Genomic DNA, 26,571 nt, shown 5'->3' on the forward strand with positions numbered 1-26,571 from the left:
AGTAGGATGAAAGGGGGCGTAAGGATGGAACAGGAGGTCAGAGAACACAGCGAGTATGGAGGAGTGCACAAGAAGTGTGATGCAGCCAAGCATTTGGAAATGACTCGTACAAATTGAGGAGGTTTACTGTACCTGCAGCTCCAAGCAGTGTCTCTGTTTCTCAGAAATTTGTCTGCGTAGTGCCTGCTTCTCCTTTAACAAACTCTCTAGACACAAAGAGCCCCAGTCCAGCTTCAGCTCCTCACATCGAGACTTCAGCTGGAAAACAGCAAACATACACCCATTTATCATCTGTTTGCTTGGAGAATGCTCTAACAAAGTGAAATATAAGTGTAAGTGTAAATAATAATGTTATGGCTTGAACGTTGACTTCAACAATCATCACTCAAATGCAGAGCTGCAGCAATGGCAACAAGTGCGAACCAGTGGAGATGATGCTGCAGCAAAGGGTGGAGGTTACAACAACATAGTAGCAAGCCCTGAGGTCTCACCAGTAGAAGGCTGTGGTCTCTCAGTAAGGCCATGTCTCTCTCAAGCTGCTTTGTCTGCTCCTTCAGCTGACGATTGTGGGCCGATATCTCCTTCTGGGCCTGCAGCAGGTCCTCCACAGTCAAGGCTTTCACTCCGAGCTGATCATCACACACAGACACACACAGTCATACACAGTGTCCATCAGCTACAAGCACGTTTTATCTGTAGAGCCATTTAAGATCTGTGAAAATCCTGTCTTTGCTGACCTCCAGTGGTTGAAGTAATATAGCGGTATTATCAGAGCTTCTACATATCTGACCAAACCAAACAGGGATGCTACACGAGTGTACAGATGCAACAGACTTACAGCTTTAACACTGCAGAAAACACATGCTCTCCTTTTCTCACATTCGGGTTGTGTTTCACCTTCTGTTTAAAATACATTCATCTGCAAACAATATAAATGAAAAGGGAAGATAAGCTGTTCAGGTTGTCGTACAAATAGCTGTAGTTATGTACTAGTTGTGAGTATACATGGATAAGGATTTCCGTGTATAGTTAATTTAATAAATTACTTCAAAACAAAATAACTGTTGAGGCACATTTCTGTATTTTAATTTAAGGTTTTGTGGTGATATCCTTGACTGTGATCTAGAGAGCAATAAGGTAACAGTACCCACCTCGTCTAGTTTGGTCTGAAAGAGACCTTTGATCTTGTCCTTCTGAGACTGACAAACAGAGTGGAGCTGTTCCGCTTGGCCTGACAGGTCCCTGTGTTTTTGCTAGAAAGAAAGGTAAACAAGATCACAAGGTAAAAGTTTGGGCAAAAAAATGCAAAAAAGTAGGACAGTTACATCATTGAATATTATTTTATGGGGGGAGATAACATGTGCTTGAATACACATATGTGTTGGCGTGATATGGAGGTAAACAGTTCAAGAAAAACTGCAGCAGTAGCAAATCAGTGATGTCTGTAATAAGCCTTTACCTTCTCCTGCTCTAAAAGCTGCTGCAGGTTGGAGCGGTACTGAGGAGTCTTCATGTGGGACATGAACTGGAGGTATTGAACTTTGATGTTATCTGTAAGAAAGAGATAGGTTGGGGACACAGAAGGAACAAGAGACCAAACACAAAGGATACATTATTAGTTGTGTCGTTGAGGAAATGGAGCTTGAAACCAAACAGACTAACAGACCCCGATATGGCTGATGAAGTATTTAAAAACAAACTAATTAAATTAATAACTGTTATCTAATAAGGCTTGTTCGCTTTGCAACTGATCTCCCATTTGTATATTCAGCTTCTCTCAATATCATGGATACTTGAACATATACATATTTTTACAGAGAACTTTGAGCATGACAGATAAAATAATAATCTGATTCTTCCTCAGCTCACCTAGCAGTTGTTGCAGACCAGGAGGAGTCGGGCTCAACAGCAGTTGACTAGAGGGATAGTGCTGGACCTTGGGAGGTAGCTGGTAGAAGGGACTCTGAGGTGGCCGGTATGCATCTGTACACACAAGAGCATATTTACGTCAATTTCTAAGCCAGACAGTGAAGGCGTAAAGAGGACATCAGTTTTTTCTGTAATAAGTGGCAGCTTAAGATTGATTGGTTCATTCAGAAAAGGCAAATCTGTTTTGTTTTGTGTCCTCTGACCCTGAGGGGGTGCCGCAGAAAGGGTCTTGGCGTGCAGCAGATCCAACGCGCTCTGGTTCTTTTTGTTTTTCTTCTCAGCAGCAGGTGCGGCTTTCTTGGGTCGACCACGTTTCTTGTTGTTCAATTTGCGACCTTTGGACAGGAGTCGGGCTCTTCTGGGTTTGGCAGTGGGCTTGACCACTGTCACCAAGCTAGGACGCTCCTCTTCACCACACGAGTCCTGTTGCTACACACATAAACAAACACACATACATTTTTGATATAATGAGCACTGAGAGCTTGCCTCACTGTGTTTATGTGTAGTAGCCTCAGTATAGCAAAACCTAATGCACTTACAGTTGATTCACATTCATAAAGTCCAGTAAATCCGTTAATGTCCTACCTTGTGTTGTTCTTTAGGTTTTGTGGGCGTGGTGCTATTGCTTTTACTGTCCTTTGTATCCTTCTGCTGACGTCGCCTAGCTGCCTCTTGCTCTTCCTGATATGAGAAGAACCAATTAATTGTTTGACCCAGAAAAAAAAGTGAGTACAGTGTCAATGTCAATGAAGTGAGGGATAAGAATAACATGACTTACCCTGAGTTTAGGATTTTTGAGACTAGCAAAATAGTTTTCAAGCTGAAAGAAAAGGAAAATGTGGATGTTAGATACACACTTCGGCTGTAACCAAATTTCAATAATATACTCTCATCTTATAAAACCATATACTATTTATAATCTTTATAAAAATTTGCTTTCTTGTGGCATTAAATAGTAATAACCCCCCTCATCATCATAGATTTTAGACCCTGTTGTTTATGGTTGATTTGGACCTTGTCACCTGTTTTAGGATTATAATCAACATAACAAAATACGTCATAAATTCAGATTGTGAGTTTATAAAAAAAAACCCCACACAAATACAGTGTCATGAAAATGACAGAGTGGTTTGTTTCATTTATCTTTCTGTGATGTTTTGAATTATTAATCTAGACTGCACAACATCTTTGTGTGAGGTCAGCTGGCTGTTGGCTGTAGGGTTTGTGGTTTGTGCAACTTTCAACAGAAGACCTGACAGGATGTACAACTTTTGATCAGTTGTTCCACAGTTTGGCACTTTAAGGTTGATTGTAGTACACAATTCCCACTGTGGTAACTGTAAGAAGTTACACCACTTATCATTGGGTGCAAATATGCCAGAAGATGAGGAGAGAGCAGCCAAATCTTCTTCAGGTGGTAACCTGGGCAGCCTGCCAGATCTCAATGGGAGTCCTACCTGTTACCATTTACATTTAGGGCATTTAGCAGACGCTTTTATCCAAAGCGACTTACAGTAATTCATACATACATTCATACACTGATGGCGGTGGCTGCCATGCAAGGTGCCGACCAGCACATCAGGAGCAGTTTGAGGTTCAGTATCTTGCCCAAGGACACTTCGACATGCAGACCAGGGATTACTTTTTATCAGAGTGACAAATATCAGTGTTATCTAATGCATGTGTTTTACCCTGTACTTGTATATTACTTGTAATATACAAACCATCCTTCTAATCCACCGTTGACTGCCTTATCCAAGTGCCTTACTTATTTATAATACATGCAGCGAATAGAGGATGCTACCTCATCTTATTTATCTTGCTATAATTTGTTTTCTTCTATTTTTTATCTTGTCCTCTTTTGCTGCTGGTGACTGAGAGCTACCAAACAAAATGTTGCTACATGACTACAATGATAAATAAAGTGTCTTATGTCTTATTATAACCCTCCTCAGATTGCTCACTCCTGAGACTGACTACTCATTAAGAAAGTAACAGCTGTTATTATGGCAGCCTATCTCTCTAGGTTACACTTTGTCTCTAATGTATAATGTGTTTGTAGTGCTCATCAAGCTCCACTCTAATAGAAAGTCTAGTCTAGCCTCAGTACTTACTATGGTGCGGTCTATGGTATGCAGGTAGTAGGAAACTGGCTTCCCAGTCCAGGACACAGAGCCCCTGAGTGGAGAAAGCTCCACCACACGCATTATTGTGCCAATATCTGTGGGACAGAGAGAAAAACACAGAAGCACATGTCAGACGTAAATCAAAGCAAGTGCGAGACACTGAAATCTGGCTTTTAACTAATGGTGGTACTTACCGCTCAAGTTTCGACTGTTTATTCTAAAATTTAAAGGTGCAAAAGGTTTGGAAGATACAATTTTCCCACCTGACGATAAAAAAACAACAAACAGACAAAATCAGTAAATTCATTTTCTTCTGATCAATTACAAATGCTGTAACAGGGGACACATACAGTCACTCCTATGGCTCACTACATAACAAGAAACACAATCACTTCCACAGTTAGAGACAATAATCTATAGCCACATTCATCATATTGTCAAAACAGAGAGTCAAGTGCCGTAGTTGAGCTGTGAAGTCAAAGGTCAATTGCTAAGAGTTGACAGGGTGGCTACTGGACATCATCAGCTATTGTTATTTAATCACCAATGAGAACAGCTGAATAAATACTTTTTTCCTGTGAACCAAAGCGTCACTCCCAGTTCAACCAACACAAGGCCTTAATGTTATACAAACGTCTGTCGTAATAACGGAAGACTATTAGCAGCTGCCATTTAAAAGCCTTATTCCTCAACATTTGCTCAGTCATAAAATGTCTCAACTTACTGCAGCTTATCAACCAACTGTTCTGCAACACAAGTCAATTAATTACCATTTAAATGACAACTAAAGACATTGCACACTGTAGAGATTAAAGGACCAGAGAAAGATAACCCCCTACTGTTACTTACTAGAAGTATTTGAAGTGACAGTCTTGTGGATGTTGTTAGTTTTAAAATAGCTGCCTAAATTTAGCTACGTTCCAGCATAAAAAGCCTTAAGTCATGTGGTTGACAGGATGCATCATCTAAAGTACATCTCCAAGATTTTTCATCTGAAACTCCACCTGTGTTTTAAGCCTAAAACACACCAAGAATCCTGCATCTTCCTTATTCTGCATCACAGTTATGTCTTTGCAGCTTTTAAAGTTGTAAAGCTGCCTTGCATTTTATTAATGTGGTGCCTCAAAGGCTGTCACACCACGGCCTGTTGCTTGCTGGCCAATTTGGCAATTATTACAATGGAATTATATTAATCTACTATTGACGGTTGCCAACCACTCCCTATTGATTATTTGATGTAATGTTGAAAAAAACCCAATGTCAACAAACAAAACTGTTCGTGTTTGTGTGTGATATTTCTTGACTTAAGAGTTGATATACTGCAGCTCTTTTTGGGAAGACTTTGGCTGCCAATGGCTATAGTCCACTACTGCTTATCACAAGAACTATTTGCTAAAGAATACTAACCTTCCTTCATGTTAGCAAAGCGCTCCTTCAGCTGGTGATCTACTTCTGGACCAAAGGCAAAGTTATTCACAAAAATTATACTGCAAGACAGACAGAGAAAGAAATATTTTAGAACTACAGTTTGCAGAAAAAAAAGGACATTGAGAGTTTAATGAAAGGCGCTTTAACTTTCTTCTAAATCTTTCGAAAATAAATTATACATTTGATGCTCTTTGCACCTACACATCGAATACAGTGTCAATAGCAATAAAAATAACAAGTTGCATAACGGTAGCATCTATTACAAGACCGAACCTTTCTTATTCATATGCGTTGTGATTGATTGCATAACAATATACATAAGTTTCCTTCTATATACTGGAAATAAATAGAAATTGTTACTGTGGCCACGTTTGGTCTACCACCTTGTGTTAGCAATCCTTTCCTTCCATTCTTCAGACAGAAAGTCACCCCTCTCCAGCTGAAAGAAAAGGGGCAAAGTAAAGTTAAAAGTCTTGAATACACATGGATCTGAATAACACCTGATATTTAAAACTTCAAATGTAAGTCATGAGCAAATGCCAATAAGAGTCAACTTACTGTGTACTCCCCATGTTTCTTCCCATACCATTTCATCCACTTTTTAAACTCTTTGTCCATGGTCTAAAGACAGAGTGCAAATATTAATATCCTAATAAAATGACAATAAAAACAATACAAAAAAAATAATACACGATGTGTGTGCTTCAGAGGCTGTTCCAGAAAGGAGTATAAGTGAGATAAAGAGAACTCTTCAGTAACTAAGTGTTCACAGAAAATCTGCTGTTTCTTGCACCAGCATGACTCAATGCCTGTGTCTTTCACTATCATAACTAACTGAGCTTCTGAGTTGATTTGCAGCTGGTTAGGCAAACTAAAGTCACGACACATTTGGACTAAGAATAGCCCCTTGGCGCAGTGGAAGAGTCCGTGCTGGTGTGGGTGTGTTGCTACAGGGTAATGATGAGAACATAAAATGTGAACCGAAAAATCCAGTTTTTGGCCAGACTACTACATATTTGCCAGTGGCAACCACACTGCGCCGACACTACAGTGACTGAGGAAGAGGTGATGTTTGACACAGCCCTTGTTGTCTCTCTGAATGCAGACACTCTCGCTTTCTCTGCTCCCTTTCTGGAACCATACCCCTCTGGTCCTGTGAGATATTTATGTAGTTACCTCTGCATAGGTAGCTGGAATGTCTGCTTTCTCTACCCCATAGTAGTGTTTACAGTTAGTTGCTGCTGCAACCTGCAGCACTACCTGCCCCACTCCTGCAAATAAGAAACAACAGGTTCATGTTAAGTAGCTGGGTTTACATGGATCATAATATTGCACTAATAATTGGAATAATAGCTCAATCAAAATAAAAATGCCTGATAAAAATAACCAAGAAAAGGCCACAATCTAATCTTTTCTCCTGAACTAGAATAAATATAATCTTTCTGCACATGTTGCCACCACATGGGGGTAACATTAGGCGGACGTTACTGGGAGGAACAAAAACATGGCAGATAACCATACCATGTATAATTTTGGCCTAAATCCGCTGAAAAACGTCACAAAAACAAAATGTCAATTTTTGTTTTTTGTTTGTCAGTTGCTGTGAAGATCTTTGTCACCCAATAGATGCTCCTTTGTGAGAGGCTCTAGCCGGTAAACCACCCATAAAGTTTAAATTTCATTCAAATAATTGCTGTTTTTTAGTAAGATGAATGCTGAATTTAGCAGAACTAACCAATATTTCTTAAATCATTAGTTATTCATCAAAAATCAACCAATGAAACATAATAAATGCATATATTAACAACATATTAAAAAGGTCTGGAAATAAACCACGCAGTGCCCATTTCCCTGTTTCTCTACTCAGTGGCATTTGTGTGGTAGAAAATGTGTTATGTAAAAGCAGCACTGGATCAATTCTTTCTGAAACCTGGACATCCTACAATAACAGCTGACTAACCACTGCCAAGGTCAACAAAGGTGTCATCTTCCATCATTTCCATCTCGTCGATGATCTGAGACACCAGATCGAAAGAGGTCTCTCCGTACACCTCAGGGGAGAAGGGCTCATAGTTGTTCAGCTTCTCTGGGTCTGTCACTGAGTGGTTGTACACCTGCTGGAGGATGTGTCTCAGCAGCCCGTTGGAAGGACGCTTGTTCAGCTTCATGGGCTGGGTGGTCCCCTTCCACTATAAGATTGGATAATAAATTTAATGCCATGAATAGTACTTAAATCAAGAAATAATGCCCATCGTAAATGTGGATATATTAACAAATAATACTGGACTTTCAAAGAGAATGATAAAATATTACACTGGAAGTTTTATAGGATAAAACTCCAGATTTCTTAACAAAAGTGTTTTTGAGAAATTTGGACGAGATAGCAATTGCTCTGATGCAATTTGTGGTGAATAACTAGAAGCAAAAATATTAATTATAAATACATATATTCAACCTTTGTCTTAGGCAGTGTGAGGTCGTGTGTAGCACAGATTCAAAGAAACACTGGCACAGACTCACACTACATAGTTACAGTGTTGTTCATTTCTACTATTTTCACATTCACAGCACAAGAAAACCTCCACACATACAAACTCACCAGCTGGTGAATGCTGTCGATGGCCCTGTTGTACTTGTCACAAAGCCTCTGCATACTCTCGAAGCTGTGAGAGTAACACAAGACGTAAAATAAATACTCATCATTTTGTAAAAGATAAAACCCAACTTGTCAGACCAATGGTCTATTTTACAGGCTGTTCAATCAGCAACCAGCCTGGCGGGATGGAAGTGTTGACACTGTAAGGAGTTTTTTTTGACCGTTTCAAAGATTTTGGACAAGTCCTTTTAGTGTGTTTTCTGGTTTGCTTGTTTTTTTCAGTGACACGAACAAGGAGTCTTCATGCTGCATTTAGCCCAGGATAAAAGCATTTTTAGCCTGAGGCTAAGGGAGCTGTGGGCCCTGGCTAAAAAAGCAGTGTTAGCCTTGAGTTTTTTAGAATATGCAGCATAAGAAGCCTGACACACTTTGACGTGACCCTAGGCTCACCTCTTGGTGTCATAGTCAATGAGTACGTAGTTTTCCATTGCCAGTTTGAGGTCTGGGATCTCTTCACACACCCACCTAAAGAAAGCACACACATACAATCATCACTAGATCATACACCTGACACAGTCACACACTGTGTGTGTGTGAATGTGGAAATGTACATGTGGGAGCTGAGTCAGAAAGTGGTCACTTACCGAATGGTCTCGATGATTTCATGAGCAGCATCATGGTGTTTATCCTGAAATCAAACGGGGAGAAAATATTTAACACCTCTCAGTGTGACCCATTAAAGTCAACACGCCACAAAATACAGCCTCCAAAAAGACCATAAAGTTTAATAATGACCTCCAAAAAATAGTCTCTGCAAAAACTGAACATCATAGCCTTCATAACAGTAGGTTTATTGCAGAACTGTTTTATGACACCATGATGGTTTAAGATTGGTGGACCTAATACACTGGGAATTGAGTGTGTTAAGTCCAAAACACTGTAAATCTTCCCTTAAAATACAAGAAACTCAGGCACCACAGTGGAAAACAAAGAATACCAACAGCATTTGAGAATCCATTAACTTGTCTGCATCTACTTCCAATCTTTTTTGTAATTTGAGGTATATGTAATTTAACTTTACCACTTACTTCAGCATTTTTAAAATACATGTACATGTAGTGTCACAATCATCTTGAAATCTACTGCTATCATGCCCAACAGAAATGACCCTAAGAAGATGAAATAAATAAGATAGCACAGGATATCATATCACCAAAGTATCTGAATAAATATTTCCTTGCTACATGTCATGGTGAGCAGAGTTGAAAGTATAGTATAAACTGAAAATAACTGAAATGAATTATTTCCACCTTAAGGTAGCCGCAGTGCAATGACCCCAACATATGGCTGTATGGACCAGTCTATTACAGACCTATTATACTGGAGATCATCTGGAGAAAATGGACTTGCATTTCTATATCGCTTTTCCAGTCTACTGACTGCTCAAAGCACTTTACAACACTTGTCACAATTACCCATTCACACACCGACGGCAGAGGCTTGTGTACACAGACAGCTACATCACTGCTCAAGATGGCGGATATCTTGTGAATATCTCTTACTACAACACCTTGTCTCTTCTTCAGGCCTCAGAGTCAAATCATGGTCGTACCCAACCTGCCATTGTCAAATTTGTGTTTTGAAAACTTCCTTTACCTATCAAAAACTAAGGAATTAATTATTGATTGCAGCAACAGAACAAATGAACGCATACTACATGGAGTGAACAGTGTTTGACTATCAAAATTAAGTTCAACGAACAGGCTGGTTGTCAAACCTAGACAACAGCTTAACTCTTTTCGTGTATGTGATAATATTCAATGTAATTTGTTATAAATAATTCAATGAGTACAGCTTTTGCACACCTGAGGAACAATAGGTGCGTAGAAAAAGACCAAGGGCCAACAAAATCAGGGGGAAAAAATCCCAGACACTATACACTGCACTTGCAATTAAGTTTAATGACAACAACGTTTCATTAAACGTAATCTAGGTTATCTCAAGATAAACTGATGAAGGTCTACATACTAAAATGTTGTTATCATTAAACTTAATTGCAAGTGAAGTGGACAGTGTGTAGGACTTTATTACATGATAAACAATTCATCGCAAGTCTTCTACCTTTCTTGTTTATTTGCTGGTTTAATGGGTTTGCCTGGGAAGGACAAAAATAGCCTAAATGGTACTGTGAAAATCTTGTCCGAGATAAATGGAGCACAGCAAAGAGACTTGTCTCCCTCTGGGTGAAACAGGTGGCCCAGAAAGTGAATGGAATTAGCCAGTCTGACCGTGCTCTGTCCTGTGAATTCACTGTAATGCCCTCAGGCTGGTGTTTTAATGTGCCCCTGAGGAGAACAAATCGCTCATCCTACTGTAAGTCCTTCACTCCTTCTACTATCAGGCAACAATAGAGACATTCTTTTAAACTTGGTTATTAATATGACCTATAACAAGATGTTTTATCTTATTTACTGCTGCTTGTGGTGTCCTTGTATCCTCTGACAGTGAACTATCTTGTCTGTGAGTTCTGGAGTTGTATGTATGGACTGGGTTAGCTGAAAATGAAATACTCTTCTTGGCATGGATAAAGCTGTCCTCATATAAATACTCAGGCACTGTCAGTGTTTACAACACATACTACGCCACTCTGAATAAAGCAGACTCTTAACCATAGTCTATTAATAGTACCTGTACATTCATTCACGGAGCACTTGGATATACCTGAACTTAGGGTGCAAATCAAACCATGCCTTAATCTAAAACCAATGTGGCTTCATGAGACACATCTTAAATTTGGATTAGTCACGTCTAAAATATGGGGTCAGTTTACAAACACACAAAGAGTCCATAATGTGTTGGAATCTGAAGAATTGAAACAGACAAAACAAAGACTTTAAGGGGAAAAGGACTAGGAGAAATAGCTTTATAGTCTTCCCCTTTTGTGGCAATAATGCAAACTGGGGCTCCAGCAGTGAAATAATCTCTGCTACACATGATTATGATTTATTATATTGATCCCATGCAGGGTATCTATAGTTAGAAATCTTAGCTGGAGTGTGCTGAAAAGCTCTGTGGGAGCAATAGGACTCAAGTTACACCCAGAGCGCAGCCAGCCTGAGCTTGTTGCCTGTGCTGACCCACTGACCCACTTTCTGTCTCCTGCTCCAGTGCATTGCCAAGGAGAGCCTCTGGTGGAGGGAAAGGAAAGAGGAAAGGGGGAGAGGAGGAGAAATATGAGGGTAAAAAGGAAAGAAAGCGAAAGCAAGACCAGCTAGAAACCGGGGAGAGCGAGGGGGCCAGAGAGGGGAGGGGAAGCTGGTATTTGTCAGCTGTTTGAGGCCTGGCACAGCAGCCACAGCTAACAGCTCACAGCCTGGAGCTCCCAGCTTCCCGCTCAATACTGCCCGCCACTACTACGCAAACTTCCGCCAACGCTCAAACATGCATGCGCGCAGACTCAAATATGCATAGTAACACAGGAAATCTCCGACTATTTCTGTCAGCACAACGTTCTAGTTACAGCTTACATTATCAGGCTAGCTACGAGCTGTGCTGCTAATAAGCAAATCTTAAGACACACTGTGCTCCACTAAAAAGAGAGGTATAAAAGGCGTGTGAGGGTATGAAAGAGACTGTCTGAGTGAGCGAATGAGACGGCGAAAGGGGGGAGGTCACCTGCTCGCACAAAGACGGCACACAGCAACACCAGCACAGGACTGCTGCTAAAAATAAACACTGTCTGAAAGCGAGAGTCAGACAAAAAGACCAGGAGACCCTCCTCTCCCCCCACTGTGGGTATACTGACGCATGTACAACTCCTCCTCTCTACAACACCTCTTCAGTCAATCTCTCCTAACATCAGCGTGACGCATCGTGGGGGTTTTACGCTACACCCCGCTCCACTACGTATACCTCAGCAGCCCACGAGAACAAATGACTAAGGCAGGCGTGTCAATTTCCTCACTTTTGCTTACCATGAAATACAACTAATTTGCGTGGTGGCAAACTAATGAACAAGCCAGCAGTCTCTAAAACAGATGGAGATAGATAGTGCTAGCTTATCTTTTCCATCTTCCAAGCACTGAATAGAAACACTGTCCGTTAAAGTTAGTTTCATAAGCACAAAGGCAAACTACAAATATGACTGTTGCCTTTTTTTTTTTTTTTTTTACATTTCAGTACTGCAACCACACATGAATCCTAATAGTTATTCCCAGACAGCACTGATTTTACTACAATAATTTCAGTGCTGTAAATAACAGGTAAAGTGCACAGGTGAACACCAAACCAAAGACACTCAGCAGTACTTACAGCAACACGTCTCTTAAATGCTATGTAGGCCTGGATAAGTGTGCACACCCACAACCAGATGGACAAAGAGCTGCACCCCACCAGAGGTGCTCTTCATATGGAAGCATTTATAGATGCACAGATGTGGGGATTTAATGAGAGACGGGAGGAACACAGAGCAAGTGAAAGAAAGAAAGAGTATTTTTATGGGCTTCATTCTGGTCGTGGGATTACAGTAACGCTCCTTATACAGCAACAGCCATGTTGTGTGTGTATCAAAACACAGACAGCACTGTGTTCATGCTCTGTGGGTGAGATAGCCAATCTTTAATGCTCTGTGGGAGTGAAGAATGAATCGACATGGAGTGGGATCTGTTGCTTCCAGCAAGCAGTTCAACAAGGGTAAAAACTCATTATAAATGTAACTGGAAAAAATAAACACTGGAGCACAGATACTGGCATGTGCTTTTGAATGCTATTAATATAACATTGCTGAATAGAAGCAGCCTCTTCTATCATCCTCCCTGTTGAGTTGACCATATGGACATGAGAGGAGGAGAGAAGAGAAAGACTGTCTTTTCCCCACTGAAAACAGGAGGAGAGCACCACATGAATAGGCTCCATATTGCAGAGCTCCACATGCGGGACCATCAGCTGTTTCTAATTCAATGCACGACAGCTAGCCCCATTATAAATAGCTAAACATGCAGGTCAACAGTATATTCACATCAACAGTAGAAATTACTGACATGCGTGTTCTTGTTTTTTATCCGTGCAGACCATAACATAAGGAAATGAACAAGGCAATAAATCCAGCAGGGTGGAGGAACTGCGAGAGTATTATCAGACTCTGTCCGGGTGCAAAGGGAGGGTCAACTTTGTCAGCCAAAGCAGAAAGGAGCGGCTGATTACATCACCAAGCAACTCTGACTAAGAGACATGAAACTCATTCAGATCATATTGTGATGATGGGATAAACACCGAAATTACCCAACTGTCAGATTAGGTGTAGTGTGGGTGGAGAGATGTACCGAAAGACCCCACAGACATTCTGAGAACTTGAGCTCTTTCTCAGTCAGCACTCACTGTCTCACCGCAATTACTATAAATGAGAGACACAGTTTAAGTTAACTATATTCAACACTGAAAAAAGACCGCAAAACATGAAACCACTTCCTTTTCCGTTTCTCTGTCTCCAATGAGTCAACTGCAATCATCCCCTGACGTGTTGACAGCATGCTACATGGAAATACAACTAAAGGGAAATGAAGTCCATTTCTGGGCTAGCAAGCATGGCTATCTCTCCCCTATGAACGGACGGAGCAGGGATCAAAATGGATGCATAGAGTTCAGACAACCAAACACAACCAGCTGGTATCAATCATAGGGACGTCATGAGATAACAAAACACAGACAGCACTCGAGGAATGTATCGAGAAAACACAGACCAAACAAAGTTCACACACACACACACACACACACACACACACACTTTGTATATAATCTCTACATCGCTATGTGCCCTGTGTGATCATTCACCCTTATCAAGTGGTGAATCAAAACATAGAAAAACAGGTATAGCCCGCTTATGAACGACTTTGTTCCACTTACAAATGTTTCTGTAGGACCATGAATGACGATAGCCGAGACAGTTTGGACAAAAACTAAGTTACAGTGAGACTGACATGATCCTGAATGTGGAGAGGGGCTCCGATTTCAAAACACCTTGTTATGACTGTCAATATCTGGGTTACTTCTACTTGTCGCTGCCTACTGGCGTTAACGTTACTCTGCTGAAATGTGCCACAGTCACCATGTTACCGTTTTCTGGGAATCACTAACGGTATAACACATGCTAGATATAAGATCCGTCTTGGTTGTTAGCTCATACACCATGTCTGTCACCGTCCCAACCAGTATGACCTGACTCTCAGGACGAGCGTGCCATGGCTCCTGCAAGCTAGCCAACGTTAGCAAAGAGCTAGCTAACAAAGACAAAAACAGAGACAAAATCTAAATCTGCACCCGCTGAGTTTTGAGGTGTAACACTTACGTATACTGGCAACGGCCACGGATAGCCTGCAGGTTCTGCTCCAACCGGCGATTTGAGCTTGAGCTCCAGCTTTTCTCCCATTCTACACTTCACGGCGGCTTGGCTGTTATAGATAGCTAGCTAGCTAGTAACTGCTCTCTGTTAGCCAGCTGGTCGGTTAGCGAGCGAGCTACAACGTGAACATTTTGTAAGAAAAAAACGTTGAAACGCGCGGAATAAAAAATACGTCGACGCTCGTTGCGAGGTATACACACACACAGTACGGCCGAGTGTATGAATGTATCTGCCTCGGGTTTATATTTTGAATAAAATGCCTGTTTATGTCCACTGGCAATAACACCTCGTCCGTATCGCCGCCATCTTGCCCGGCATGAATATATATGGCAGGGGGCCACTGGTACCAGAGGGGACACAGACGTCACCAACGGGACCGTGATCTCAGCGCGTGGGCCAGCAACGCCGAGCACGAGCGTGCAACCGTCCCACAGCGCGTGAGAGTGAGCGCATGGTTTACATCACGACTGTTTTCCAGAGCCGGTGGAGTTGGACCATAACAGTGTAACTTCTATTTTAAGCCATTGTGATACTATGATCCCTCAAAAAATCCCCAACCAAAACAATTACTCAGAATAACCAGCCGTTAATAAATGTTTTATTTAATAGCCTATTATTACACTTTATATGACTGGTTGAAATGTATTAAGAACTTTATTAAGCTTTATTAAGCACTGGATTATGAAGCTTTATTTAGTATCTGATTTAGTCCATAATTGAATAAACAAGCCGTTGACGTCTACTGACAAGTTTTTTTAGCACACAGGACATGGCAAACACATTTTCAGACATTACCGATGTAATTATACATTATATATTAAGCTCAATTGCTTTTAATATTATATTATCAGTTTCTGGATGAATAGCTGCATGCTACAGCAGAATATTCAAAAGGGCAACACGCATTATAGGAACATGGAGCACATCTGTTCACATCAAGTTGGAGTTGTCCCTGTTCTTCTGCCTTTTAAAGGGCCACTATGTAGTTTTGGATAGGAAATTCAAACTCAGAATTTTAATCTCATTATCCCACTTATCCTTTCACGAGCATATTCACGCTGACAGGTGATTAACCTAGCTTGCATGTCTTTGGACTGTGGGAGGAAGCCGGAGTACCTGGAGAAGAACCAACGCAAGCTCTACACAGACCCCAGCCGGGTCTCGAACCCAGGAGCTGAGAGGTAACAGTGCCTCAGCGCTAATCACTGTCCACTCAGAATCATAATATTTAAAATATTACTGAGGTAATGAGACAAATTGTGTCCATAATTGAATAAACAAGCTGTTCTCAGAGTAAAATAAGGCCCCCAGACCACTGTTTGAAGCTAGAGAGGTGGCAGGGTCCGCCAAATATAAACAAAGTAAAACAGTATGAAATTGTGTTCAGGTCAGTTTGTTTATTCGGTTTATTTCAGACATGAAATTGAAGAGTTTGTTAATTTGTGTGTTTAGGCATAAAACAAGAATCAGTCAAAGAAGATCTTTCTCTTTTTGTTAAATTTTCTTTCCAAAACTACATAGTACACCTTCAAACATCTGTGGAAAGGCTTAAATTATTCATTGCATTTTCAATAAATCCCCCAAAACACATCTCTTTTCATAGCAGCCCAGTAGTCCTGTAGAAGACAGCAGTGTGTGCCAGTGAGTCGGTAAGCACAACACCTTGGTCCGAGAACTGGCGTGCAAATATGGAATGCACACACCTATTAATATTGATTACACTTGTGTGTGATAAGTAAAAATAACAGCTGGGAGAAAGGTACAGTACGTGGGCTGCACAGTGGCCCACAGCAAATTATTTTGGAGCTGTGTGGAGGTTTTCCCTGTATCCTGAGGGTTTATTCCTGCTGCTCCTTCTCCAGATATGAATAAGGACTTTAGAAAGACTTTAAAATGTATTTTCTTGACGTTTCTTTCTCATCATTTTCTGTCAGAGGAAGACATCAATAAATACTGAACTCAGACTGCGCATACGTCTGCCGTTCCTGCGGAAAGTGCATGTGAATGCTGACAGCTGAAATAAATTGTCCGAAAAATCTGAAAGCTCAAATTCATTGCCAATGCATTACTGAAATGTAAAACTGGAAGATTTGGAAGCTGAACTACATTACTTAAAGAAGCTGAGAGTGGAAATGCATTGCCGGAAAAGCTGGAATGTAAAGTGGAAAACTGCTACCTCAGAATGATGAAAGAAGAAATAGTTTGTATAAATATTGCACAGATGAGCTGCATTGCTTTGGATAATAAAAATGCAAAGAAAGAAAATGATTGATGATTGAAAGAGAGCAAGGCCCTGAATGCTTGAACAGCATTTGACCTTGTAACACAGACATGTAGGTGATCTTTGATACATGCCGACAAATATTTACATGCACACAAAGACAAACACACACGAAACTCTTGCAATTCATGTAAAGCATGTTCACATTCTAAGGCAATGCATTTCAGCTATCAGCTTCTTTAGGTAATGTAGTTCAGCTTCCAACTCTGCCAGTTTTACATTTCAACTTCCAGCACTGTTTCCGTAATACTTATGCAAATGGTAGAATAGTACCACAGAAGTTTGTAGCATAACGATTTCCTGCATCGAAAGACAAGTCAGACTTATCTGTTGCAGTTTTTAATGTATTACGAATGGTAAAATAGTCAAATGGTAAAAATAAATGCAAGAAAGAGTGGATAGGTGACACTACAAAATGACATGTCGAAAGCTCATTCGCAGAAAATTTGGGTGACTCTGAGTCGCAGGCTACAACAGAGTTGTACAGCATTATTTAGAAGAAGGTTTGTTCATGTGCGGCCTGAATGTGGCCTGAGATTATAGTCAAATCAAATCAAAAATTCATACTAATTTTATTGAACTGTATGACCAGCACTGACACCACCTGACTTACTACACTATCTGTACGTTGTGTGTGTTTCTGATTGGTGATTTATAATCAGAGAAGTACGTGGCATCAGCAATAAGATCAGCGGTGTGGCGAAACAATCCTCCTCCTGTGAAAAGTGACACTGAAGGTCATAACATGAAGCTCTCAGTCCCACACAGAGACACAGGATCCATTACAGAGGAGAAGACACAAACACTGCAGAAATAGAGAGAGGTGATCAAGATGAAAAACAAATGTTTATCATCGAGATTACTGGCTGGCTTTGGCAGTAAATCAGCAGACCTGGTTATTGCTCTGAGCTTCCAGCGCACCATGCACCGGCAACATGAGTGCAACATTAATAAAACTCAGAGAAGGCAGAGTAATGAGTGCAATTGTGTGTCACAAGTAACAAAAATCACTTCTATTATACTGTACTGGTTTATTTAGTCCGTTTTATTTATAATTTATAATAGGAGTTACACTGTTAACTTTGTTGGAGAGACCTTGCTCACTCCACTGGCTCTGCTTTTTTAAAAATGTGACCATGTATGGGCTGTTTTTTTTGACAAAATTGTGCGTCCTTGTACTTTGATCTTTCATGTTCTCGTCACAGGCTGTCAAACTGCCCGTAATTCAGGTGCCAGGAGAAATGTTTTCTTCTAACCCACATGTATGAAGCCTGTGTTATCTATTTCCCGTGGTTGGATGTAGAGCTATTATGAATCGTCCTCCTGCCTAATACACATGCCAATTATATCAAATAATTGACTGACCTTTATTTCAACCATGACCTACATTCTCACACTAAAGCACCGACCCACTGTTAGCAGAGAATCTAAATAGAAGCGGACCCCTCTCTGCATTTCAAATCCCAGACAGATAAAACCCTTTCTGACTATCAAACCTTTGAAACATGAAGGTGGAAGAGATCTCTCTTTGCTGAGTGTGTAAACATGCCAGTGTATGTGCTGCTGTACGTTGAGAAGGGGGATAGATGGCAGCCCGCCACAGTGAACTCGCTGACCGGGCCCCCCTCCAGCTCCCTGAGCAGCGCTGAGGCCAACTTTGGGATGTGAGCCAGTGGCAGCATAGCGAGGCTCCGGCACAGCTCAGCCCGGCCAACTGGAACACAGTCGCTATGTAGATTTCTGGGATCTTTCACAGTGTGTCAGATTACAGAGAGCCCTGTCCTCTCTGTCGCCTCGGAGGAGCATCTTCTGGCCACCGTCATGCCAAGGACCTTTTTTTTTTTTTTTTTTACAGACAGTAAACAACACACAATCATGGATTGTAAGAGGATGTTGATTAGACACAGGCCACACATATAGAATACTACAGAAAGCACAAACTGAAAACAAAATGAGGGGTTTAACCGACCTTTACCACTATTCCCGATTGTGTCGCTGACCATGCATGTCAGAAGAAAAAGCTGGTTAGACCAGAGGGATCCAAATGTTTCTAGTACATTTGTTGCTTTCTATTAAACAAAAACAAGGTGTGCCATTGCTGTGTGAATTTAGAAACTAACAGTAGGAAACTGCTGCCATCTACAGGACATCCTCTTCACTACAGGCCTCAGAAATTGTAAACAAATGTTAGAAGACATAAAAATCGACAAAAGCTCTCAGTGCTTCCAAAATCCTGTTTCTAGGGTGACAGGAAGAAGTTGTTTTTTTTAAGTTTAAAGCCAAAATGTCAAGATATGATCCTATAAAAAATAGGATTTTAAATCATTAAGTGTGTTTTTACAATAAAGCATTAAAAGGTGCAATATGTAAGAAATGGATTTTCTTGTCTGTCAGGATGGAATGAAGTGTGCTTTACGAATTTAATGAGTTAATGAGGCAATTAAGCTTGTCTTAGTGTTGTAAAACCTTCTTGAAATGCAGAGAGTTTAATTTATTTATTGATTAGACTAAAATAGCTAAGACGGGTCACTGAGGGTAGCAAACTTGCAGCTCGCACACATCTCCCAGCTGTATCTACACAGGGCCTGATCTATACTACTGGGCTTTTGCCTCTTGAGGTACAAAGTGGTATTATAGGACAGGGCGGGCTGGGGCTAGCTAGTTAGCACGCTAACTTCAGTAGATATCTCTGCAACACAATACATACGTCTTTAACGTAATGTCAAAACTCTTACGTTCATTTTTGAATGTTTTCAACTAAAATTCTTACATATTGCACCTTTAAAGTCTCATTGCCTCATATGCATCAACACATACAACAATGACAGACAGCGACAACTGGTTCAGAATTTCACAAATAAGGATTTTAAAGAATTTTATTGAAACAAAGATCAATTTCAGTCCCAGTCCCTTATGGTTTTCAAAAAGCGTGCTTTGGGTTTTAGCGCCAACATTTCATATGACTCTCCTCCAAAGCCCTCTTTGCTTATACAGCAGCATGTATATACTCAGAGAAAAGAAAAAAAAACCCTATACAACAGGTCATTTTGGCACAATCAACTCATACAACGGTACTCCTGTGCTGGCATATCGTTACTTTCACACACTTTGATCTCCGTCAGAGCAAAAACGTGTTCACTGGTGAACTCATTCACAATGGATTTTGACCGTTATAGATGTGTAATACAGTAATCAGAATGCTTTGAGAAAACAAGATACAGTAAGAATGAACAGTGAAAAGTGTCTTTCTTGTTAATGGTCGCAATACTGGGCAATGCCGAGTGTTGATTCTGTTAAAAAGACATTCACCTTGACACACTTTACGTTACCTCGGCCAGACATCATCAAGTCCCAGATCCAGTCTTAGTATCACTGTGACGGACCCCAGAGCGATGGCCTTGATGTAGTGTTTGCATTAGGATAGTGATTTATCTGAAACCTGCTATTACATTGAAACAATTGAGCCCATTCATGCAAAATCCCATCTGGAGCAAAGGAGCCTCCTCCGACACACGGAAACACTGAGAAAAGCTTCAACTGGATGATAAGTTATGACAAAAGACATGATAATAACAGGAAGTAGAGAATACTGAAACATGTTCCTTTGCCAACATTTGGTTGAGCGTTTCCTGTCATCCCACTCGGTAAGCACTTTGGTATACATGCTGGTCAGAGCCATGTCGAATTGATTACCTACTGATTCAGTCGGACTCGGCCTTTGCTTGGGTTTTGAGATCATTGGGCAGTTTTTTTTTTTTCTTCAAGTAAAGATACAAAGAACTGTTCATTGTAACACATTCATAAAGCATGCACTCTGATGGACAAAGAGAAAAGTCATCTGGACAAAACCCCCAGGTAACAGCAAGATCAGGAGAAAAAAGTGCTGATTTTTCATATTCACATAAAAAGATCAATATAAGAAATGCATCCGCCGACTTAACTCGACTCGCTCGTGCATCGGGCTGAGTTCTGATACAGCATTTCTAATCGGATCCGTCGAGTCTTGACGCGATGCTTCTCAGAGAGGAGCGCTGATCCAGAAAATAGATTTCAGGGTCAACCTCTGTGAATATCTGACATCACATTTGAAAAAGGCAAAAACTGGTCGCAGGTGAGGCCTCCACCAGGAGGATGATCGAGGATGGCTTCATCTTAACAGTCGTCTCGATGGACTACCATGTGGGTCGATGAGCAGACAAAACAATGAATTTGATCTTTTTAAAGACGTTGTAAACACTATTTTAACACAACTAAAAAGGTGACGGTGATCGTAACTTAAGAGATATCAGATCTGTGGCTCAAACCTAATTTTTTAACATTCTGATGAAAAAAGAAAAACAAGCCTGTAGATCCGCACTCCCTATCTGCATCGTCTTACAATTCGAGGATCTTCTGAAGCATGATGAAGAGTACAACTGGCAAAGGACTCTTCAGATAAACCTTGAATCATTCTATTGCTACAAAAGCCGTCATGAGCTGAACTGAAAAGACAACCAATTAAGAGCTAAATCTAGTTTTTCATTGATACGATATGATGAACCATAACTAAGGACCACTGCTGTAACCGATAAACAAGCACTGCAGCTTGTCATGACTGGGTGAGGAGGCCGCGTTGTTGAAAATCTACAGCTCGAGAGCGACTGCAAACTTTCACGAACGTCCCCCTCTGTTAAGACATCTGCACATGATTTTAGAAAAGAAAAGCCAAGCGCACAAACCTGCGTCTGACTCTGTGCATGTAGAGGCATTGTTTTGATTTCATCAACAGTAATATCTGCGTCTCTTTAAAAGAGAAAAGAAATAATTAACGCCAACAGATTTACAATTAGATGGGCAAGGCAGCTTCTGAATAAAATACTGGCTGACATTCAAGATGCGAGGACAGAAAAGAAGAGACAGCTTTTAAGTACTGATATCGAGGAGTGTAAAACATACTCAGTCCTCCCAGTTAAGTGTCAAAAATAAATAGAGATAAATTCAACGTCACAACCATTCGATTCGGTATATGGGGAAATTCACTTAAGTTTTCTTTAGTCATAAACAAATTAGTTGCATTTGGCGTACAATCTGCACCATAGCGTCCCCCCTTCTCTCCAGTTTCAAAAGCAGGAAAGATCATTCGGATTCTTCCCGAGAAAGTGACTCTTTCAAACCTCTGTGCACCATAAGCAGGGTGGGCTGTTGAGAATAACAAAGCCACATAGAACCTTTTCCTCTGGATGCATTTTAAGTACACAGATGGACATGGCCACACCAGGCACAACCCCATCTTCCAAAAAGAGAAACAAACAAAAAAACAAAAGAAAAAAAAAAGAGTGTGTCCTGCTTTAGTCCTCACTAGAGCCTTTGGCTCTGATGAGGGGAATAACTCCCTTCATGGCATCTTTCATGAGAATTTTTCTTAGCACAAGCGGAATCCAGTTTTCCTTTATCTGCTTGGTTTCCAGAGATAACAGGGAAACAATGTCTAATAACTACTTCTAAAGTTGCTGTTGATCGTACTCGGCAATAAGTCTCTTTATATGTGCCAGTTTGTTGTGTAGATATTCACAGCGGTTCTTCTCTTGACTATAGTTCGGATTAGTCTGCAAGGGATAGGAAAAAGCACATAGTCACAATCTGATATTGTACTCAGATACTTTACGTTATCAGATCTGTGGTAGCGGGACTTAAACTTACCTTTTTTATTTTATGATACTCTTGAAGTATCTGATTGTGGATTGTCTGAGAAGAGAAGACACAAAAAAGATAAAGAACCTGAAAAATAAAATGGAGCACTTTTTTACTCAAAGAGCAGATTTGTGTGCGTCCCTTACTGAATCTACCTTGTACTTTTCTGTGCCTTGCTGGAGCTGTTTGAGCTCATTGTCAAGCACAGTGAACTGCCGGGTGATGCCCTCTATCCGAGCATGCAGATCCCGGTACTCACTGTACTCGGCGTTGAAATCGTTTTTATACCTCTGACGCTGCTCCGGAGAGCCGATCACTGTGTACTTCCTAGGAGAGAAAGGAGAGAAAATCTTAGTGAGAAATTTGAAGAGAAAGTCACACAACATACATAGATTTCTCTGTATGTACACAGGCATTTAAAAATGTTTTTTTTTTAAAGCAACAACGATCTGTTCAGATGTGCGCTTCAGTAAACTCCATCAATACCAATACACCTGAAAACGCTAATCACATGGACACTGGGGATGCGTGTGCTGGTGTAAACAGGAAGCTTGAATCCTCTGGATGGTTGCTTAGTTACGGAAAATACTAAGCTAATACGATTTTTACTTTTACTTCTTTTTACAGGGAAAAAAAATGATGCGGCAGGGAAACGTGACTGCTATTCACAGAATCCTCCTGGATTATGCTATTTTTATTACGACACTGTCAGCAGCCGTTTTTGTCTCTCTTTTCCATCACTGTTCGTTTGTGTCTTTGTAAATATAGACAATACAGCATCCATTCCGTCAATGCACAATACTGATAAGGCTTGATTAGGAAGTGAACATGTATATCTGCATCATCATTTCCAGAAATCTCTGTTTCTGCCCGAAACACTTCTGAATATCTTCACCCTGGAAGTTGTTTTCCAAAAAGTCAAATTTTCAGTGACCTAAAATGCAGTTTGTTTGTATGAAAAAAAAAAAAATACCTGTGTACGTGTGGACAAGGCCCAAGACAGACCAATTACATTGATTAATTCAATGGGTTTCAAAAGCAAACAATGCTAAGACAAAATCAAGACAACCAAACGATTCCAATAACTTGAGCCCCATTCCTTTTAGCCTTTATTTTTTTACATTTTGGTCAACATGACCAATAAAAAAAGTACTAGTATGCGCAATGGACATCAGATATAATGATATCCTCAGAAAGCTTCACACCAATTCTAAAAACATGTGCCACATGTTTGTGTGTTCAGCTTCGAGTTATGACTCTGAAGTCCCAAAAGCCTGATTGCTGCACTGATTCAGATCACCTACATTTCCTCCAGGAGCCTGCGTCACAATCTGTACTGCTGCTGCAATCACTGATCATGTTGGTAAGTGGCCCAAATTATGATAACTAACCTGTTGTTTTTAAAACACCAGCATGCACCTGCCCCTTTCACCTCACATCTTTCTCTCTCTATGCTCCCCTTTCAGCCATAATGCCCCCTCACAGTGTGAATTTAAAATAGAACTCAATATCTCTTGGCGAGCAGCACGGCTGCATAAAGTATCAAGACCTAAAATGGTTAAATACTCACAATAAATACTCTGCCACCTCAGGTGAGGATGAAGGAATACTGGTACTGTTGCACATCCCATTCAGATCTGAAACAAGATCACAATTACAGGAAGAACATCATTTTATGCTGTCATTATTAACATCATTCATCTCTTTCATGAGTAATCCTCTAAAGATGCCATCTGCCAGTTGGATTCAGAGGTGTGTATTAGAGGTTATTGGAGGCATAAAGTTGAACAGCAGGGGTCTCCGTTCAATCAGTGAGTCACTGACTGGTCACATGATACGGCACCTACTCACAGTGATGACTAACTGGTGTCCATCCACATCTGAAGTACTACTTTTATTCAGAAATCTCTTATCGGATTCAAGTGCTATGAAACTGAGGACATTGTGTGCAGAAGAAAAAGATGATGTGTGTGTGTGTGTGTGTGTGTGCGTGTGTGTTGCCCTCACCTGTGCTTTTGTGTGGAATACTGTTGCTTTTGAGGTTCCCTGGGCTCATCTCACAGGCTCTGTTTGGCTCAGGCACACACCCCTCAGGACTCTTCCTCTCCTTCACCTTCTCTTTCACCCTGTCTTTCACCCTCTCCCTGTCTTTGCTCTTCTCCTTGTCTTTATGCTTTTTAGACTTCTTCCTGGACTTGTTGTTGCAGGATGAAAGACTCTTGTCCCTGGGGCCCTCCAGGGCCGTGTGTCCTGGAGATGATGTGCCGATGCTGGGCGCGGTGAGCACCGTTGAGGCCGAGAAAAGCAAAGGAGGTTGGCTGAGCCTCTCGGACACTGCGGTTTCCTGAGAGTCACAGTCTCTCCCGTTGTGGCTGGAGTCGTTGCTGACATCTGACAGTGCTTCGAAAGGGCGAGGGATGTCCAGCACAGGTAGCGGCTGGGAGCTGGACGTCGTGCCACTTTCTGACATAGAAACTGCCACTCCTGCTTGCGCTCCACCTGCCTCTCCTCTCCCGTTGGAGGAGCTGAGCTTGCCATTGACTGGGGCTGTTGCAGCCTTGCTGGCAAGGTGTGATATTCTGGGCTTTTTGTTGGCAAGGGGGTCGATAAAGTCAGCGGCAGGCCGTTTCTGGCAGAAAAATAGGAGTTTTAGTAGAAGAACCTGAGATAGGGTTCAATATGAATTCAATTCACCTCACAGTGAGCAAGAGGAAAACTGAAAACTGATATTTTTCTTTCTACCATGAGTGAAGACAGAAAATGCTTGCCTTTTGTTACAATATTCAGGTGTGAATGGAAAACTTTTGGACAGTAGCTGCTAGCTGAGACAAGTTATCTTCAGATTTATCCATCTTTGTGTGAACATGGTCTCGCCCTGTTTGCCTTGCAGATTTCCCCAATCCATCCCTCACCTATGTGAGGTTAACACACAGCTTTTCCTGCTGTGGTGCTCTCTTTTTATACCAATGAACCTAAAAAGGAGCCTGGGGTACTGTTTGCTTGTGTGTTTGTGTGCCGTGTTTGCTGAGGGAGGGAGCGGAAAGGAAGGGGCATACAGTAGGTGTCTGAGGTGAGAAGAATCTGAGAGGAAGGAGCTATTAATATTGTGGAGCAGCTTCTCCTCCCTCTACCTAATGGAAGCGTAAACAATTGGTAAACTGGGGAGTCTAAACTGACCTAAAAAGAGCTGCAGGACAAGTAATATGAAGTAATTAACCAATGAGGACGAAGAACAGTTTGAGTAAAATGAAGTGTAGCATGGGGGCTATTTGGTTTAAAAACAAAGCTCGAGTACTCATGCAGAAAATGTACATTTGTTAAAGAGCTCATAAAAGCCTTGAGTAAGTAAATATGGTTGGCTGGAACCAGTTCAGTAAACATGTACTGTAAATGTAGACCAAGAGGAAACACAAATCAGTATGGATGGAGCCACATAATTTAGAAAAAAAAAATGCTCCCTGGGAAATAGCAGAAACCACCAGACTGCAGGGACGACCCAGTTAGCAGGCTGTGGTGTTTGGTGAACGCGTGGAAATGAGGAAGAAATTAAGTACACAGCAGCTGTGGTTCAATTGGTTCAAAAAAGGTCAGACATTACTGTGCTGTTTATCTTTATGCTTTCTCATGAGATCTCATGTGAATGTCAAACATGAAAGTGAAAGCAGAGTGGCAGCGCGGGGACAGACTCGTGTGCGGAAGTGGCGGAGATGTTGAGGAGGGAACAGGAAGCTCACCTGAGATGGCGAACTGCTGGCCAGCTCTTTAGGCGGGCTCTCCAGTGGAGGAGCAGGGCTGTTCTGTTTCCTAAAAGAGTCAACACGAACATGCAACACACACAAACAGAGGAAATGTTGATCATTTCTGCAGGATCTAAAATGTAAACTGCATACTAGCATTACAGGAACACTACTTTGGCTTCCCGTCTACCTGTTGAGGTGACAGCATGACGCAATTAAAAACTCACCCAGTTGCTTTGTGAAGCTGAGAGGGTAGCTATGACAACAGACCAAAGGAGGACCCACTTGACAGAGCAGCATTTTATCATAACAACACACTTAATTTCCAAAAGGGACAATGAAAACTCAAAAACAGATTTAATAATTACAATTACTCACATTGCTGCTCATATAGTTAATGGTTGAAC

General features: G+C 41.1%; 2 protein-coding genes across 5 annotated transcripts in view; both read right to left on the reverse strand.

Moving 5' to 3' along the window:
* dot1l (DOT1-like histone H3K79 methyltransferase) overlaps positions 1-14,781 on the reverse strand; it is a gene marked incomplete at its 3' end in the record, with an annotated part of 28,810 nt that extends 14,029 nt beyond the window's left edge. For 2 of the 3 annotated variants that reach the window (XM_084355762.1, XM_084355761.1), the window contains exons 1-19: positions 14,423-14,781; positions 8,724-8,767; positions 8,530-8,604; positions 8,083-8,146; positions 7,444-7,672; positions 6,660-6,754; positions 6,042-6,104; positions 5,867-5,922; positions 5,463-5,542; positions 4,250-4,318; positions 4,044-4,150; positions 2,708-2,749; positions 2,515-2,610; positions 2,133-2,358; positions 1,870-1,983; positions 1,460-1,551; positions 1,152-1,253; positions 492-629; positions 133-258 (exon numbers count right to left, since the gene is read on the reverse strand). In XM_084355762.1, coding sequence (XP_084211888.1) covers positions 133-258; positions 492-629; positions 1,152-1,253; positions 1,460-1,551; positions 1,870-1,983; positions 2,133-2,358; positions 2,515-2,610; positions 2,708-2,749; positions 4,044-4,150; positions 4,250-4,318; positions 5,463-5,542; positions 5,867-5,922; positions 6,042-6,104; positions 6,660-6,754; positions 7,444-7,672; positions 8,083-8,146; positions 8,530-8,604; positions 8,724-8,767; positions 14,423-14,503 — 1,899 coding nt within the window. In that variant the 5' untranslated portion in view covers positions 14,504-14,781. Of the gene's footprint in view, positions 1-132; positions 259-491; positions 630-1,151; positions 1,254-1,459; positions 1,552-1,869; positions 1,984-2,132; positions 2,359-2,514; positions 2,611-2,707; positions 2,750-4,043; positions 4,151-4,249; positions 4,319-5,462; positions 5,543-5,866; positions 5,923-6,041; positions 6,105-6,659; positions 6,755-7,443; positions 7,673-8,082; positions 8,147-8,529; positions 8,605-8,723; positions 8,768-14,422 lie in introns of those variants that run through there. The other variant, XM_084355763.1, reaches the window with a different exon arrangement.
* A 4,818-nt stretch (positions 14,782-19,599) lies between these two features.
* Positions 19,600-26,571, reverse strand: part of ell (elongation factor RNA polymerase II) — a 35,778-nt gene continuing 28,806 nt past the window's right edge. The window contains exons 7-12 of one of the 2 annotated variants that reach the window (XM_084355654.1): positions 26,162-26,231; positions 24,435-25,056; positions 23,998-24,064; positions 22,574-22,754; positions 22,437-22,481; positions 19,600-22,342 (exon numbers count right to left, since the gene is read on the reverse strand). In XM_084355654.1, coding sequence (XP_084211780.1) covers positions 22,238-22,342; positions 22,437-22,481; positions 22,574-22,754; positions 23,998-24,064; positions 24,435-25,056; positions 26,162-26,231 — 1,090 coding nt within the window. In that variant the 3' untranslated portion in view covers positions 19,600-22,237. The remainder of the gene's footprint in view (positions 22,343-22,436; positions 22,482-22,573; positions 22,755-23,997; positions 24,065-24,434; positions 25,057-26,161; positions 26,232-26,571) is intronic. The other variant, XM_084355655.1, reaches the window with a different exon arrangement.

This window comes from Pagrus pagrus (genome assembly GCF_965226575.1).
Source record: "Pagrus pagrus genome assembly, chromosome: 6".
Classification (NCBI taxonomy): domain Eukaryota; kingdom Metazoa; phylum Chordata; class Actinopteri; order Spariformes; family Sparidae; genus Pagrus; species Pagrus pagrus.